The 17,502-nt window shown below is 36.9% G+C and overlaps 1 protein-coding gene across 1 annotated transcript in view; it reads right to left on the bottom strand.

The window, feature by feature from the left end:
• The window catches only part of LOC130184728 (nuclear GTPase SLIP-GC-like), a 20,716-nt gene extending 5,639 nt beyond the window's left edge, over positions 1-15,077 (bottom strand). The window contains exons 1-17 of the mRNA XM_056400767.1: positions 15,043-15,077; positions 13,795-13,876; positions 13,285-13,397; positions 13,025-13,072; positions 12,866-12,895; positions 12,333-12,366; positions 12,081-12,173; positions 11,574-11,667; positions 8,988-9,204; positions 8,651-8,863; positions 7,756-7,962; positions 7,462-7,634; positions 5,909-6,002; positions 5,740-5,827; positions 5,458-5,579; positions 4,938-5,111; positions 4,669-4,844 (exon numbers count right to left, since the gene is read on the bottom strand). Coding sequence (XP_056256742.1) covers positions 4,669-4,844; positions 4,938-5,111; positions 5,458-5,579; positions 5,740-5,827; positions 5,909-6,002; positions 7,462-7,634; positions 7,756-7,962; positions 8,651-8,863; positions 8,988-9,204; positions 11,574-11,667; positions 12,081-12,173; positions 12,333-12,366; positions 12,866-12,895; positions 13,025-13,072; positions 13,285-13,397; positions 13,795-13,861 — 1,943 coding nt within the window. The 5' untranslated portion in view covers positions 13,862-13,876; positions 15,043-15,077. The remainder of the gene's footprint in view (positions 1-4,668; positions 4,845-4,937; positions 5,112-5,457; positions 5,580-5,739; positions 5,828-5,908; positions 6,003-7,461; positions 7,635-7,755; positions 7,963-8,650; positions 8,864-8,987; positions 9,205-11,573; positions 11,668-12,080; positions 12,174-12,332; positions 12,367-12,865; positions 12,896-13,024; positions 13,073-13,284; positions 13,398-13,794; positions 13,877-15,042) is intronic.
• Positions 15,078-17,502: the final 2,425 nt, after the last annotated feature.

The raw sequence follows: 17,502 nt of genomic DNA, 5'->3' as shown, positions 1-17,502 counted from the left end.
TAGTCCTGACAACATTGTTAATTTGTTTGTCAAACCTCAGATGACTGTCAAAGGTCACTCCCAGATTTCTGACCGTTGGACTGAGCTTTGAAGACAAGGTGCCAAAGCCAGCCGTCACAGTATCCCCAAACACAATACATTCAGTTTTATCATCATTTAGATGAAGAAAATTTTGTGCCAACCACTCCTTAATGTCAGCAATACAGTCAAACAGAGAACATTGTGCACTGTTACTATTAGGCTTCACTGGCAGGTAGATTTGTAAATCGTCTGCATAAAAGTGAAACGAAAGGTTGTGCCTGGCTATAATTGACCCAAGTGGTAGCATGTACAATGAGAAGAGTAAAGGGCCAATAATAGATCCTTGTGGGACTCCAGAACAGAGGGGAGCGCTGGAAGAGGAAAGGTCACCAACCATAACGGAGAAGGTTCTACTGGACAAGTAAGACGAAAACCACTTCAATGCAGTGCCGTGGATGCCAACATAGTTACTGAGACGTGACAGGAGGACTGCATGGTCCACCGTGTCAAATGCTGCTGTGAGATCAAGCAGCACCAAGACAGCAGGGCACTTGGCATCCACAGACAGAGCAATGTCGTTGTGCACCTTTAACAGTGCAGACTCGGTGCTGTGCCGAGCCCTAAACCCAGATTGAAACTTCTCAAGAACAGAATTATCCTCAAGAAAGGACTTTAATTGTATAAAAACAACTTTTTCTAAAACCTTAGAAAGAAAGGGCAGATTGGAAACAGGTCTAAAGTTTGATAAAACTGAGGGGTCAAGATTAGGCTTTTTAAGAAGGGGCCTGACCACAGCATGTTTAAAGGCAGCTGGGACAGTTCCTAATCCAAGGCAGGAATTAATTAAAACCATGAGACTGGGCCCCACAGTATTAAAAACCATTTTCAACAATTTGGCCGGGACAATATCCACTGGGCAATTTGTAGGTTTCAGAGATTTCACAACGTCACAGAGAGAAGAAAAGGAAACCAGCTCAAACTGATCAAACACGGCAGAATGAGCTGGGGCAACAGGTAGCTAAAGAAACAAGCAGATCTGAATAGCATGTAAATGACTGAAACACCAGCAACTGGAAATAAGACAATATGTTTACTGCAGCACAGCAATAAAAGCCCTGTTTAGAAATGAAGGGATTCTGTCCACTGAAATGCCAGGGGGCTTTTAATTTGAAATGGTTAAAGGATTTACAGAATTTGTATTAACATGTACTGCAGTAACTTATACATAGTAAACTGGAGCTAATGTAAATGAGGCTTTTATAGATATGACCAACTATACATATCAGACAGATGGAGTTAGAGAGAAAAGCGTCTTTCTAATACAAACTTACAAACCTAATCTAGGGTTTTCATATCTTTGTGACTATCACTACAAAGACATCTTACATTTGTAATCATCAGGTCAGTCAGTTGGAGCGACAGATGCAGGATCAGCTTTGTGACACAAGAAGGTGGCTACATGATGCAAACATCCCCAATGTCATAAATTCTATTGCTTCACTGAGATCATGGACCAAGTGTACAGGATGTTTTAGAACATCAGTTTCTCTTATTGTTGCTGACCAAACCTTCTTTTCATCAAGGAACTTCTCATTTTCGCAGCCATCTGTGTCTAGTTAGCTTCAGTGCTTTCACTTCTCTCTATCTATTTTAATAACTATTTAATACTTCTATTCATCTTTCAAACATTATCATTACACTTTCTTAAACATTATTATTAACAGGTTCTTAAAATGAATCAACACAATCATTAAGTCTAATTTTGCACATATAACTCATTATTCAATTTTATTAAATATAACTCAACACAATCAAGAAACAGATCATAATTTCCATGGATATTTAATAATTAAATGACCGAGGTTACGCACATATATTTCTTTCTGATTAAACATTTTTCTATTTAACCTCCATGTTTGCTCTTTCTCTAGGCTATTGATCTTTTGTTGATGGCAGGTCAGGTATCAGAGATATGCAGGTCAAGTTTGGGTTCTTCTACAGAGAAGGGAGAACTGTGAGGGAGAACAGAATTGCTGAACAGAGCAGCTTTTATATCATTTTACAATGACAAAGAAATTACATGCAGCACTTTATATTCAAAAAAGAACCTTATTGAGCTTTATCGTACAGTATACTATATGAAAAAAATTTGCATTTAGAGTCAGTGCAGATTACGTTTAAAGTAAGAATGAAAAACAATTCAATACAAGATCATTATGTAAAAAGCCTAAATTTTATGTGACACCTCGTATTCAAGCTTCAAGGTTTAATTTAAACAATCATAAAATCAGCGGCACTCCTCTCCCAGTCAACCAACACTAAAGTCATATAATAAAATCATGACAGTAAAACATGAAAATGTGTTATATAAAGACTGTTCAATCATTAAAAAACAAAACCTTTGGGGCATCATAGTGGCCTGGCGGCATAGACATGTACCATGTAAACCACAATGTTCCTGGATGGAATCAGATTGTGGACCTCTGCATATCAGCCACCTGCCTCAGTTAATGACAAAAATGTCCTACCAAAAAAATATGTAATCTCTGCATGTAATCTGCAAATAAATAAATAAATAAATAAATAAATAAATAAAGTCAAAGTACACAACAAATAAGACTCAAAGAAAACAAGAATAAAAACTTGAACATGGTTGGGAACCAATCCCGAGACCTCATGCCTGCAGGGACATTCAGTGGGTCATCAGGCCTCTGCTGCTTCTCTCCACTGAGCAAACCTGAAACATCCACCAGAGAGATTAACAGCAGAGTCGTGACATTGAACAGTGATAACAAATCACATCAACCATTACTGAACATTTGTCCTACAAATGTGAGGACAGCTGCGCACACTGGAACACAAACTCCTACCATCTGTTTGAACGCTCGGTTTGGATAAACAACGTACCTGCGGAAGTCACAGACTCGGAGCAGCGGATGGGCCGGGTGGATCAGAGCTAGAGTAATTCAGATTCAGAATAATAAGAATAATTCAGAATAAAAACATCTCATAATCCACAGCCTTTAGAAAACATTATGGAGACATTTTGACAAAAGTTTTACCCAAGTAGTGACATTTCTTCATCTGGGCTGCCGATCACTTCATTGTGGTGTCTCTTCACCAGGTCAAGCTCTGCTGCAACATCTAAAATAAAAATACAAACAAAATTTGTAAAATAAAAGCCTTATTGGAAATCTGTTGATTTATTAATTTCAGTGATATATTTACAAATTTCTCAGTGATCTAAACAAATGCTTTTAATTTGATATGTTCTCTACCTGGGATTGAGTAATCATCTGTCTTGAGTGACAACTCAATTGATTCCTTCAGGGTTTTCTCCAGTTCTTCCAGGAAATACTTCTAAAGCAGCATCAAAATCACTCATTACTTATCACACACACAGGCAAATATTCTGTTCAACAATTATTAAATCACACAATTAACTGTTTCCAGATAACCCCGAATAGGTTTTGTGTTTCTGCCTATAATAGTATCAATGATTGCACAGTTATGACAATGACTGCAGTGTTTCAGCAGTAAAAGCAGGTTTCAGAATGATGTATATTCCACTTGAATATAGAAAAAGCCTTCATGTAGATGATGACCTAGAATCATGGATAAAGATAAACATGTACAGCACAACATATTTTACTATATCATTCTGTTTCATATAAAACATATAACAAACCTTCAAGTCATTCAGTTGCATCAACATATCAGCTTTAGCCTGATCAAACATGATGTTCTTTGACTCATGTACATGCTTCTCAATGGTTTCCCTCATCTTCTCCAGTGAGCCCTTTCCACTACATTCTGCTGCTTCTACAATAAAAGAGGAAACTGTTGTCAAACATGATGTTTCTGCACAAACATGATGAATGGATGAGTGAATGAATGTGTATCATCATAGTGACACTTTGTATATATCATGATCTTCTTTATTACTTTTATAGCAGTCACGCATGTTTGCCTCGATTGTCCCTGTCAGACTGCTGTAGATTGTTTTCTTACAATCCCGGATTTTTTTGTTGAGTTTCATCTTAATCTTTTCCTCCTTAAAGAGAGAACACAGAGTATAGGGCAACATATTTTATACATATATATGCCGTATTGGAATATGGAATATAGGACAATAATATTAACATAACATAATATTAACATGTTTTACCTCTGTCTGGAGAAAAGTCAGGTGCAGTTCGGCCTCTTTGTACTTTTGTATCAGCCTCTCTGTGTCAAGTGAAAACGCACTGATGGCTCCATAGAATGGTCCACATATTCCTTCATTTCTGAAACATGTAAACAAATATATTATGTATAATTTGTATAAATATGCTGTCTTTGATGATTCTCAGTCATCCAGATAAGGGAATCTCGCAGGAAACTGGACTTGCTTGAGGTTCTTAAAAACATGTCACCTCTCATCCGATAGGTTCCTGAAGAAGCTCCTCCTAAAGGCTTCTGAAAAAGCCTTTCAGGTGAAAGGTGAAACATCTTTAAGAACCTCAAGCACGTCCAGTTGTCCAGCTTAGGTATAAATACGTTATATTACATTATAATGTGAGGCAGAATTTCTTCATTCTAGACATTTTGCATAGTTTGCAAATGGGCCAACAAAGGGTTTTATATCCTCATTAAGTAATTTCTTACGGGAAGGTCTTCCTGAATTCCTCATCGATGCTGTCAGTCAGACATGAACTTAACTTCTCATTGATGTTTATTTGTCTCTGTTTTTTTGGTTTGTAGGTGCCATTGTTCTGAACTACACACTTCAATATCTTGTGAAAACTGCTACCTACTGCCCCTGTCTGACCTGGAGCCTTTCTCTGAAACAAAACAGAAATAACATCTTTAAAGACATTTTCATATGAAGTGCAAAATCATAATCATCATGATGAAAGTGTAATTAAAATACATACAGGATGTAAGATGGAGTTCAACTTTGCTTCACATGAACGTTTTGAATTTTCAACCCCCTCAGTAAGGCACTTTTCAAAAGCCTCAGAAGCCTCTTCCATGGGTTTTCTGACTTTTTCAAGTTCCTGCCTCATGTTTTCTTCAAGTTCTGTGCACACCTCTTTCTTTTTTCCAGCCTGAAATCAAACACACATTTACTCATGAAATCTTGTTGGTCTTGAGTATGAACACCCTTTAATTGCTGTGTTTATATGGCCTCTCTGAAGTAACCCAACTTCAGTAAATCAACAACCTTGACAGATACATTTTCTTAGGGGTGACATTACATGTAGACCCTTCCAGTATTTAATTGGCATTAAGATGTAGGTACTCCATTAGTCAGTAATGACTCCATTAGTCCATGTGTTCACTGCATTTGAGTGTAATTTACTTATTTACTAAGAATATTATTATTTTCTGGGAACATTAATAACAATTCAGATGATTAAACACAATGAAAGAGGTTTTATTACTTGATCTTACCACTTCCCTGCATCTCGCCCCTTGAATCAGAGAGAGAATCCCATAAGCTCCAGACACATAGTTTAATGTCACTGAGTGACAGTCATTGAGCTTTTGCAGAAATTCCTGCAGTTTGGGTATTTCTGTAAAAAAAATGCAATTTACACTTTACATACTTACATCACATACTTTTAGACTCATGTCGACTGTTAGTCATTTCTGTATAAATGTAAGTGATTAAAATAAACTAAAACAAAATATGTATTGGAGCTATACATTTTCTGTCATGGCGACTTCACCTACCAGTTTCATCTGGCTGTAGATATTTTCTTTTCAGAAACTCTTTGGAGCTCACTGTGAATACTTTGAAACACTCATCACTGAAGTGTTTCTGAAGAGGAGAAAAGGGTTTTGATTTTAACATAGACTTGTAGACAATCTTTTAGATTTTCTGTCAGTCTATATAACTCACCTTAATCTTTTTTTCTTTTCTGAATTGTGTCATCACTGTTTCCTTGGCTTTCATGTTTCTCTTGAATATGAGAGCAGGAACAGCAGCTGCTGAACTATGAAAAAATATTTGTATCAAGTGGCACCTCATACAGTGTCTGGAGCATTGAAACCTGTAATTCTAACATTCATTGTTACGTTTTTACGTACAGTCATCTTCTTTCCTCTCAGTATAAAAGTCAAATGACCTTTCTTTAAACTTGTACCTGTCACTGACCGTTTATAATGAAAAGTGCAACACTCTACATTACAAGGTTTGTGATTTCCTGGTAAGTTTCCAGAAATAAATTTTTTTTTAGTTTGGTTAGCTCTGTTGAATTTATAAACAGTTGTTGATTTCTAGAGGAATTTCACTAAAAGAACTCACCAAGTGACTATTTATTATTCATTTATCAATGTATGTTGAATTCATTTTTTACCTGTAGATAAATATCCCTTGCTGTAAATTTTTTTATTTTCAGCTGACTTTCTGTGCGCTGACTAAAATACTCCATAGGTTAAACAGTTATTTGGAAATAATTAAATGGAGGGATATGAATTGAAGAGTTTCTCCATTTCCCCATAACAGCACCAAAGTATAAAACTACATAGTACTTCACATGAAGCTTCCAACAAATTTATAGTTCTCTTTCTGAGAGATCACAGAAAGCTTTATGTTATGTAGCAGTTAGCCAATAAGACAAGAAATGTGATGACAAAGATGGATTTTTACTGTGTGGATCAAAAACTGTATTCTCCCTCCTATTTTCCTAAAAACAAATCTAAATTCAGCAGAGTTCAGAGAGCCATAAAAAAAAATGCAGAGGCACAAAGTCAGTACAGGTCAGTACAGACCAGTGTCACACAGTGGCTTTCACAGATAGGCAAACGGAGTTGAAGAAGTATTTGGATTATTCTTCTGAATTGACACTAAAGATATCAAATGTGCAGGATGCAGGAAAAACATCTAAAAACAATAACACACTCCAGCAACAATGCAGAATCCTGTATTTTCCCGCCTCTGTCTTGTTAATCTTTCTTGGCTCATAGTCTGGAGAGTAGTTGGGAAGCACAGGGGAGAGGCGGGAACTTCAGTCTTGAGGAGTTGCATCTGTAGCTGTAGTTGTAGCACAAATAGCCAAAGTGCACTACATTGCACTGTACCTTCTGGTCACTAACAATCTAACTCTGCTCTGGTAGCCAGCCTCACCACTCTCTCTCTATCACTTTCTCTCTCTGTCGCTATGCACACAACCTTGTACTGAGGAGCTGCACTACTTGTGTAACAATATTCCGTCTCAAACTTACTGCAGATCTTGCACAGATCAGTGTCATTTGCTGGTTTACATGCTACTGCCGCTGAAGTTTACTTTCCACGCGTCTGCACATGTGTGTAATGCGTCCAATATGACAACTGATCTCAGAATGGTAGAAGCAGCTTTTGCTTGAGTTCTTGGCCACAACATGCATCATCACTGTCTTATTTGGATGTTATATTTAACTATGTACTTTTAGTGTTGTAAATTGATTACTTACTCATCTGAATTTTCAATATGATCAGACTTGGTGCAGATAAAGTGAATCTGCTGACACTCGCCACCATTTCCCATGAGGCTACTGGCGTCCTGCAGGATCTCCCAGGGTTCTTTCTCTGATGCTGCTCGATTAATGTCAGTGACAATCCACATAGTAGAACAACTTCCAACAATCTGAAGAGGCATGACAGCAAGTTAATTAGGAATGATTCATTTTATTATCAGTGCTTTTTAATAGCATGATGTCATTTCCAGATAAGACTGTAATACATTGTAAACCACGTGAAAAAATTACCTCTTTCCACATTTTATCTCTGCTCTTGTTACGGTCCCCATTTCCAGGAAGATCCACAAGTGTAACATGCTGGAGAAGATTTTTTTTAGGCACCCTGACAGTCACACACTTCACTAGTGGCCAGTACCACCTCTTTACTTCTATATCTTCTCCTTCTTCTAAGTCGCTTCTTGTGTATTTGACAAGTTTTGAAGAGAGCTCTCCAGCCTGTGATGAATAATAAAATAAAGTAAAACAATGCAAGGTGATTTTATTTCTATGCACATTCATGGTGCTTTACAAATTGCATTAAAAAAACAGGATAAGATAAAAGAGACAACTAAAAAACACTATCAATTAAAGCAAAAACAAAGGCAAAACATTCAAGTTAGATCAATAAACAGTTTACCAGAAGTGGAGACGGAACAAAATTTTTGGGTGATGATGAACAATTCGTTTTTAAGTTTAGATGTAAACATGATCGGATTTTGACAGGAGGTTATTTCACGTATGTGTATCATGGTGGCATAATGCATCTTAACCATTTGCGTGTTGACCTGAGACAGGTCAACACCAAGTGTTCTTGAAGGTTCATATTAAGCATGTAAAAAACATAATTAGGTCCTAGCTCTGTTTTTTATAAAACTGCAAACTGCATTTTGAACAAATTTTAGTTCCATACATGTTTTTTTTAAGTAGAACAAAGAAAAAATATTTGCAATAGTTAAACCTGCTTAAGATGAATGCATGGGGCAACTTTTCAAGATCCAATAAGATGTATTTTTCAGATGATAAAAGGCTAACACTATAAATGATTTAATATAACTGTTAAACCTTGGACACCCAAACTTCTGACCTGTTTTATTGTTAAAGAGACAAGGTGCATATATGTATGATTTGATCTAGTCTTACTTACTGATTCACATGTCAAAGTCTTTGTCTTGGAAAAGAGAAATTCTGGAATTTCTCTGAAATGTTTGTTGTCCATGAGGTTTTTAGTTGGTATGTTTTTCCATTCTTCTCCATACAGCGCTGACAGCCGGCCAACAGTGTCATCATCAACATCCTTTTCCCAATCCTCATTATCCCTAACAATATGATCCAAGGACCACAATTCATCTTCCCAATCCTAAAAAAACAAAATAATAATGTTTAATTTAGTTGAATTAAATGGCATATAATGTAACCAGCAACTGTATTTAGCAGCTAAACTGCATTTTCAACTAGTTTCAAGTAGAGATAGACAATTTTACCTCTTTTCTAATGAACTCAATGTCTGCCTCGTACTTTGAATTTTTCTTGTTAGCCTCCACTTTAATCATGACTGAGGTACATGCACTGACACTTCCAGAGGGCAAAAGATTCTTCACTCCAATGACAGCATTTATCAGAGAGCTCTTTCCAGCTCCGGTTTTACCAAACACACCGACCAGCTCCCTCTTGTCTGTCTCCAAATCACAGATTTTATTCCTGTTGTACAAGAGTTTAAATATGGGTTAATTAAATTATCTTGAAAATTTACAAATACTGAAAAAAGTAGCCAAAGCTCAAAGCAATGCTTCTAATGACTGCTAAAATGTAAGCTACTCATAGCAATTACCACAAAAAATATTACCATACTTTGTAGTTATCCCCAGCTTTACAGAACTTTATTCCCCATTTCAGCTAATTTTTTTCTGCAACTCTTCTTTTTTACTTTAGTTTTCACACTCATCAGCAGTAGGGGAGTGGTAATCAGGAGGCATTTTGGGCCAGGGCTGGATGATTTTTGTGTAGACTAACAATATTTGCATATAAAAGTAGGCTACCTCGCTGTGCCATCCAGCCAGCCTGAACTGTGCGCTCGCAGCCCCTTGTCTCTCCCAGCACGCAAACCACAACCAAGTCTATATTTGTAGTAGGGAGGTGAATGTGCGATTTCTTCTCAAGTGGTACAACCCTGGTGTGCGTTAAATTGTATTTGGTAAGTTAATAATAACATATATTCTACTTCTGGCTCGTACAGAGCTAACAGAGATGGAGAGAAGCAAAAAGAGAAAGAGAAAGATGGAGCAGAGAAGGTTCGAATTAAAATGAAAAAGTGCTGGAGGAGGAAGCAGCAAAATGTGCCAAGATCACGGATATGTTCTGAGCATCCAAAGACCAGGCAGACAAAATGCCAAGCAGGGACGATGTAGCTAGGTGCTAGCTCAGGTGGTATTAATTTGGCTAGTATAGCTAGCTACTAGTTTATGGGCGGCTCTATGGTTGTATTAGCTGGCTTTTTCACTTTGTGTGCTAGCTAATGTTTGTAACATTTGTATGTTTTGTTCCTTTTCTTCTTCTGCCTCAGAACAGAGTCAGCCCAGTGATCCTGATGAGACAGGGCAAGGAAAAGGGAGCAGGGAAAACACAGCTGTGTGGCAAACTAGTGTTAATATGAACCTAGAAAATTCCAGGGAAATTTTGAGTGCCACGGGGGCTACTGCCGGGATGAGTACATGATTTATTTCCAGTGTTCAAAAGTCACCCTGATCATATTCTGGTTTTGAGAAATGTCTTGATATAAAAGACTCTGATATAAAACAATGTCACATCCCTCCATCATGTATTATGTGGGAAATATCTCATATTCTGTGTTTTTTTTTAATAAAACAAGAGGCGACATGTTTTCAAACGGGCATTTAAAGGGTAAAAATCCTGAAAACTAATAAACATTTGGTAGGTTTGAGCAAAACTGAAGTGGTTTAAGAGATGTATGCAAAAAAAAAAAGCAGAAAAAAAATATTGATATATGATGATTTTATAGCATTTTCTTTGTGTGTCCTTTTTTGGACGCGAGGAACCCCAGAGGGTACAAAATGTGTTACCAGTGTATAATAGACCTGTAACAGTAACTGACATTAGATTTTAAAAATATGTCAAAAAAGACACTTTCTTGCAGAAATCCATACCTTCAGCTGTAACACAGCCAAAATGATCAGCAAATCAAAAAAGAAAAGTGAAGAAAATGTCCAAAAAAAGGACAGAGGGACCACTGAGGGTTAATAAATCCCATGAACCGCTATTTAAATTACCACTATTATGTTTTTTTCTGTGCTAAATTTAACATTACTGGGGAGGAGAGCAACGCGACTAGAAGTGACAGCGAGAGAGGGCTAGTAGCTTCTCCTCTCCTCTGTCTCAGCGGAGACCGTCACAACTTCATTCACTCATTTAACAGAACAAAAAAAAAGCAACGAAGGAAGCAGTAAATGGACTTACATATTTAAGACGAGTTACACGCCAAAATTTGGCGGAAGAATAATAATAAGCCCGAAGGAATATTAGTAGATGCTCTCAGCTATTCTAGCTGTAGAGGAGTGCCTCGGAGCTGAGCACCCGTGGCACTGATTAACTGACATATTAACAAAACATCCTGAGGTTGACTGTTAGTAAGGAGACACTCCTTAAAACAAGTAGCATGTCAGTCCTAACTTTAGCACTCCCAGGTTTTTTCTCTAAGAATAATTCACAAAGTATTTCAGTGCTAAAAGTAGGTCCTAAGTCTGAGAGAAGAGGCAGTCCAGAGGACTTCTAAGTCACCAAGACCTACTCACAGTCAGTAATGTGCTTCAGGTGTCAGTGTTTTCCAATAACAGAATGAAAATTTACTTTTTGTCCCCATTTTTTTTTAAAGTTTCACTCAGCTTAGTTACTACAACAAACTAAAACAGTCAAATAACACTAAAACAAATAACACACATGGCTCAGTACTCAGTGAACTTGACAGTCTTTCATATGAAAACAACTGATCGTATCCTCACTGCTTTAATTTCCAGTGGGTCAATGTGCTGGAAAATGGAAACCTTAATACTTACTTAAGGAAAACATTGAGCTTTGTGTTGTCTCCATTTTGTAGTCTCATATGAACATAGTTCATTATGTTTTTCACATCAGAGAGTATGATCTCTTCTGTCAGAGTAAAAGTAAAGAAGTATTAAACAGGAACCATGAACAGTGTTTCCAGTTAATGCACAATGAGGTCTCTTGATAAACAAAACAGGAGGAAAAGAATGTGTCTCAGTGTATCATCATGTTTATACTGTGGCCATTCATGAAAGGACAAAATCATCATCCAAAATATGTAATGTTGCTATGGATGCTTGCTGTTTTTATTTACATCAATGTCATCAGTAACATGTATGCTGTTGACTGTCTGAGGTGTAATGAGGAGATAAGAGACACTGGTCAGCCAGTGAGAAAGTATTTTCTGTGGCCAAGGTACAGAAACATAATCTTGATATACAAGGAAATTTTCTTTACATAGAAGTTTTAACCCTATAGTAGGCTGTAGGTTTCCATTGTTTAGAAAGTAATATAAATACCTGAATATGATCCCAGTCTTTTGTCACATCGTCGTTTACTGGCTGGTGACTGACATCCGTCGGACCCGCCCTGAAGATCCAACTTTCTCTTTCCTTATTGAATTTTTTTTTTTTTTTTTACAAAAAACAGAAGCCAAATAGGAAAGTTTCTGCATGTGCCTCTTACAACATTAAAACTTGGTCTCAATATAGTTTTATAGTTAAAACACAAATGAACACTAAATGTGATTAATAAGATATATGATATCTTACCTTTATCATTTGTGCCACTGGTGGAGGGCCAGACCTGAGCATGAAAAATAAATATTTGACTCTTAAGAAATTATATTTACACAGGCTTTGTCTTCTAACAGAGAACTGAAAACACATCTTTACAATTTACACACTAAAATTTACATTTATGTTCTCATCTATTCTGGGATAAGTCTGGCAAAACCCTTGGAATTAGAGTCAAGAAAAGGCCTAACACATGATCACATGATCACATTTCACATTTCCTCAGTCAACAACACTTTGATCCAGTGAGACAATTCATTAGTCAAACATGACTTTGTTTCTAGAGACACTTTATTGCCTAAAGTGTGTATGCTTGAAGAATAGAGGAACGTATGGAAAGCGGATTGGTCCAAAATGTCCAGTTTGACGTCCGCATTAATATGTCAAATGTGCAACAGAAAATACTGAACACATTAATTACACCGTAAGACAAAATAAAATGCCGTGTTAAGACACCAGTTTTGAACATTCACTGATTACCTCCTTGTGAAATTCAATGTCGTCCTTACCTGAGCAGAATCAGCTGCTTCTTCATGCTCCTGTTGACACAGAACATAAAGTGTAAGTGTAACAAGTAAACATTTGATGAACCACAGAAAATAAAATCTGTATGACTGCAATAAATGTCTTAGATTACACCTAACTGTATGAAACTGTATTCAACTTACGTGAGCAGAAGAATCAACTGTTTCCTGATGTGCTGGGTTTTGTTCTGCCTAGTGACAACAGAAAATATTTCTAATCCATAACAGTAAAAGAATGTTTTATTTAATTCTAGTAAATGCCATGAGTCCATCTGTAGGTGTCATCAGAACATTTAACAGAAGTTCATGCTCCTGTAACTGTAACAGCATGTCTCCACATAAATTAAATTTATGACACTAAACACAGGAACTGTGTAAAGTATCTTTACAATGCAGAACTTTACCTTTAACAACTTGAGTCTCTTCTTGAATTTTGCTCTTGGTCCCACTTTTGTGATCAAGGCATCAATTTCCTGATCACCGAGACAGTAAAGACTTTCTGTGTCAATGCCTTCATCTGTAATTAAAAAATATTCAGTCATGGAAAAATAAGTGATCATTTCAACTTAAAGCTGTTCTTGCACCTGTTTCACTCCCTTTGTTTCAACTTGAAGAACATGTCACCCTCACAGAGCTAACAGCATTCTCCACTTTTCAAGCTTGATTTCAGTGCTTCCTATTCATGTTTTTTTATTGCAAGTACACACCATGAACACAGACAAGAATTACCAGAATTTGTCAACATTTATCTCTCCCAAAATTCGATGTAAACTGTGAAGGATATGTCAGCATTTTACTGAACAACAAAGTTGCAGCATGTTTATATAATGTTAGTAGATATTTAGATGTTTCCGTATTGGTAGGTCACATCAGTATTATATCTGTGCCCCCAAAGAAACATGGTAATACTTTACCTTCAAATCTCTCTATCAACATGCTGAGACCCCATTCTGTTAATTTATTACAAACAAACTCATCCATGTCCAGGAACAGAAACTGAAAGGTAAACAAATGACAATATTTAAACAATCATCAATGCTTGATATTTGTGAGTCAGTTAAAATAAATTACATTTAATTGAATCTTGACGTGTGAAAACAAAATCAGTGTGTGATGATGTCTGTAAATCAGGTTTCAACACATCTGAAATCATGATTCACTATTACAACATCCACAAATGTTGGGCATAGGTTCAGGGATTTAGCATGCGAGTAGGTGGGTGGAAATCCACACACAAAGTTCACAATAGCAAACACAGCAAATTCATTAATGTATTGTAGCTGCTCTCTTTTCTCAGTTTTGTGAACGTTGTTGGCCAAGACTTTGTAAAATGGGTCACAACTGCAGCACAGCTCAGTTCGTTTGGGTGCCTCAGAGCAGCAACCACTTCCTTTTAATTAATTTCACAACAAGTCAGCTCTTCCTGTCCTCTGTATGTGTGTAACTGTAATCTGTGATGTCAAAGATAATCAAACAATATTCACATAAAACAAATGTTGAGAGCAGGTAATAGTGAGAGATTAACTACTGATAATCCTGAATAATCTTGGCAAATAATGTTATAATACACCAGCTGGGAAAGTAAATGCAGATACAAAAGAAAAAAAAAACAGATTGACAATATATTTAGTTTAGCAGATTTATTAGTAGTCGTAGTCTTAGAAAATGAGTAAACAAGGACAAGCTTAACCAAAGGTCATTTTTTAGTTGTTACTGTGATATGTGGTTCACGAGAAGGGACATCATTCATCAGGCCATTTAATTCTAGAAAAAAAGTTAGGTTGATGGACGTTTAACTGTATAATTTTATCACAACTATTGTACCTTCCTGTTACTCACCACCTCCTGCCACTTTTAAACCTTTCAGTTTTGTCATAAAGGTAAACAGAGGTGCTCTTTGGAGGTATACTCAGATTGTACATCCCGAAATATATTAAAACTATAAAAAATTGAATTTGAACTTTCACATAACTTTTTTATATTTCACCAAAATTTCATCAGTGTGTCACTAACTAAATCTATATTATATTACTGATAAGGTTGTCAATACAAAATAAAGACAAAATTGCCCATCGACCTCTACATATTATCCTACTGTTTAATTTAGTGTCTCCATAATATATCTAGTTATGAATGTAATGCATTGAAGTTAGTGTACTCACATTTTGTCAGTTCCTCTTTAACACTCAAACATGTCTCCACTGGTGCTTGATCTACTCTGAGCCCTTCCTTATATACAGTCACCTGCGTAACCTGTGCACTCTCCTCCCTGCCCACAGTGCAGGTTCCGCAATGTATAAATACATTTTAAAGACATTGCAGAAACTTCTAAATACATACATTAGTTGTACATTTGTACACTGTTCCTACAGTAGTTGTACAGTGATGATAGACCAGAGAAAAGATATATCGGAGAGATCATGAGTTGATTAATGGAGGAGAAAAGAAGAAAAAAAGTTCTGTTGCACAAACTATATATTCCTAAATTTTCTCCAAACTTTAATGTGTCTCCTCTGAAATGTAGTTGAATTGAAATAAACATGAAAAGGAAATGCTCAGTATCTCAAATTACTCTTCAGTACTGTACTTGAGTAAATGTACTTTGTTATTTTCCGCCACTCTTAAAACATTAGGAAACGACTGGAGGGTTTTCACCATTGTTGCTGCACTGGTGACTCCTACTGGTTGGTTGTGGTGCCTGCACAACTCTCCCACTCCTCACAACACCCTCCCTGCTCATCACAGGTAAAATCACAGATATTAAATCATAAATCACATTTAATTTATACAGCATTTTCCAAAACAGATTTACAAAATGAGTAAAATCAAAATAAAATCAAAATAAAACAGCCGAGCTCTGCAATTAAATGAAATCACACTAAATACAGAAATACAATAAAATATCCAAATAGTGAATATAAAATACATTAAATCAGAGTGAAACAGACAGTTAACATTTAAGACATATTAGATGCCGCACATCTATCTGTAGTATGGCTGACCTCCACAAGTCCATGAGTTGAGAGTCATCAGTCAGGCAGCCTGTTCCTTGTAAAGAGCTGCCTGGTGTGTTTACACCGCAAGAGCTATTATGGAGTGAATCAAAACAGGGACATTGCAGAATGGAAAACCACAAAGTTGAGCTGAAACTCGGTATAAAGCGTTTTTCTATTTGTTATCTACGAGTCACACATGCAGTGCAACAATTTTACAAATGAAGCCTGATTGTTCTTTTTTCTCTGCAGTATTTAATACTCTACTTTTAATTGTATTATAATAACCTCTGTTACCCAGATCTCAGAACCACTGAACTAGTGCCTCAGACAAGTTAATATTACTTTACACCAGGAGGCGCTTCAGTACTTTGGTGCTTCGGTGGCTCACCTGGTGGAGCGCATACCACATAGGTTTAGTCCTAACCACAGCGACCATGGGTTTGACTCCAACCTGCAGCCCTCTGCTGCGTGTCATTCCCTCTCTCTCCCTGACTTTCCTGTCTCTCTCTCACTGCACCTCTCAAAACAAAGGCAAAAATGCCAAAAAATAACTTTAAAAAAATTTTACACCAAACATTACTGAGTCAACTGTCAGAGCTAAATATCACACATATCACACGAATTAACACTGTAACAGAGAGACACTGAGGCGATCTGCTCACATTAAGTAACTGCTGCCACAAGCAATTTTACAAAGCAGCTTTTATCAACTTGAGCAATGGGTCAGTCAGGCTTTTGATTGGTCGCTGGACCCATTGAAAAACAAAACAGGGACCAGCTGGGGAGACTTGATTCAAACAGAAAAAGAAGAGGGAGACCCTGAGGGATTGTTCATGATATTTCAAAAAAATTTGACAGCAAGGCAAGTCACACCTACTGTTTGTACTCAATCATGATTTTAAGTGTCATGTAGCTATAAAAAGTAAATTATCATGCCAAGAAAGTAATGATTTGGGGCCTTACTGCTGCAAGTACTTTAGCTGTGCAGTGACTAATATCTCTCATATGTGTTTGGTAGAGGCACGAGCCAACCATCCACATACAAACATTTACTCCTAATATCCTCTAAGAAGAAAGCTTTAAGCCGATCTGTCCTTTCAGCTCTTACAAAGATAGTCTTTGATGTATTGGTAGGACTTACGTTGCTGAACAGTCCTTCAGGTTTGATGTCATACGGGTGCACCACAATGATTGCAATAGCCTGGCACAAACAGTCACATGTGCAAACACAGTTCTCCTTCAAAAGTAACATCAGATGTATTTCTCCACAGCAGTGGTGCATTTTCTTCACCATAAAGTTCTTTCAAGTTTATGACAAACTGAACCAAAGCCTCATTGGCCAGCGGAAGGTCATGTTGGGATATGGACTCTTGTAGCAGAATGTGAATACCAAACGACGTTAAAATAATCTTGCAGAAACGTAGGAGGCAGGATACCTGGCAGTACACTAACAGCATAAAATAAAAGGAATGCTCGCCACCCCAAACCCCAAAGAGTGACACTGCATTCATGTTGCAACCATGAGGCTCACCTGGAACTGATATGTGGTTTCCATTTCCACACAAAAGCAACATGAAAACAACCTTAAGCACCATTAAGGAAACTGCAAACTCATCCTGATTGACA

Source organism: Seriola aureovittata, chromosome 17, assembly GCF_021018895.1.
Source record: "Seriola aureovittata isolate HTS-2021-v1 ecotype China chromosome 17, ASM2101889v1, whole genome shotgun sequence".
Taxonomy (NCBI): Eukaryota; Metazoa; Chordata; class Actinopteri; order Carangiformes; family Carangidae; genus Seriola; species Seriola aureovittata.
This window is presented reverse-complemented; position numbering and strand designations above follow the sequence as displayed.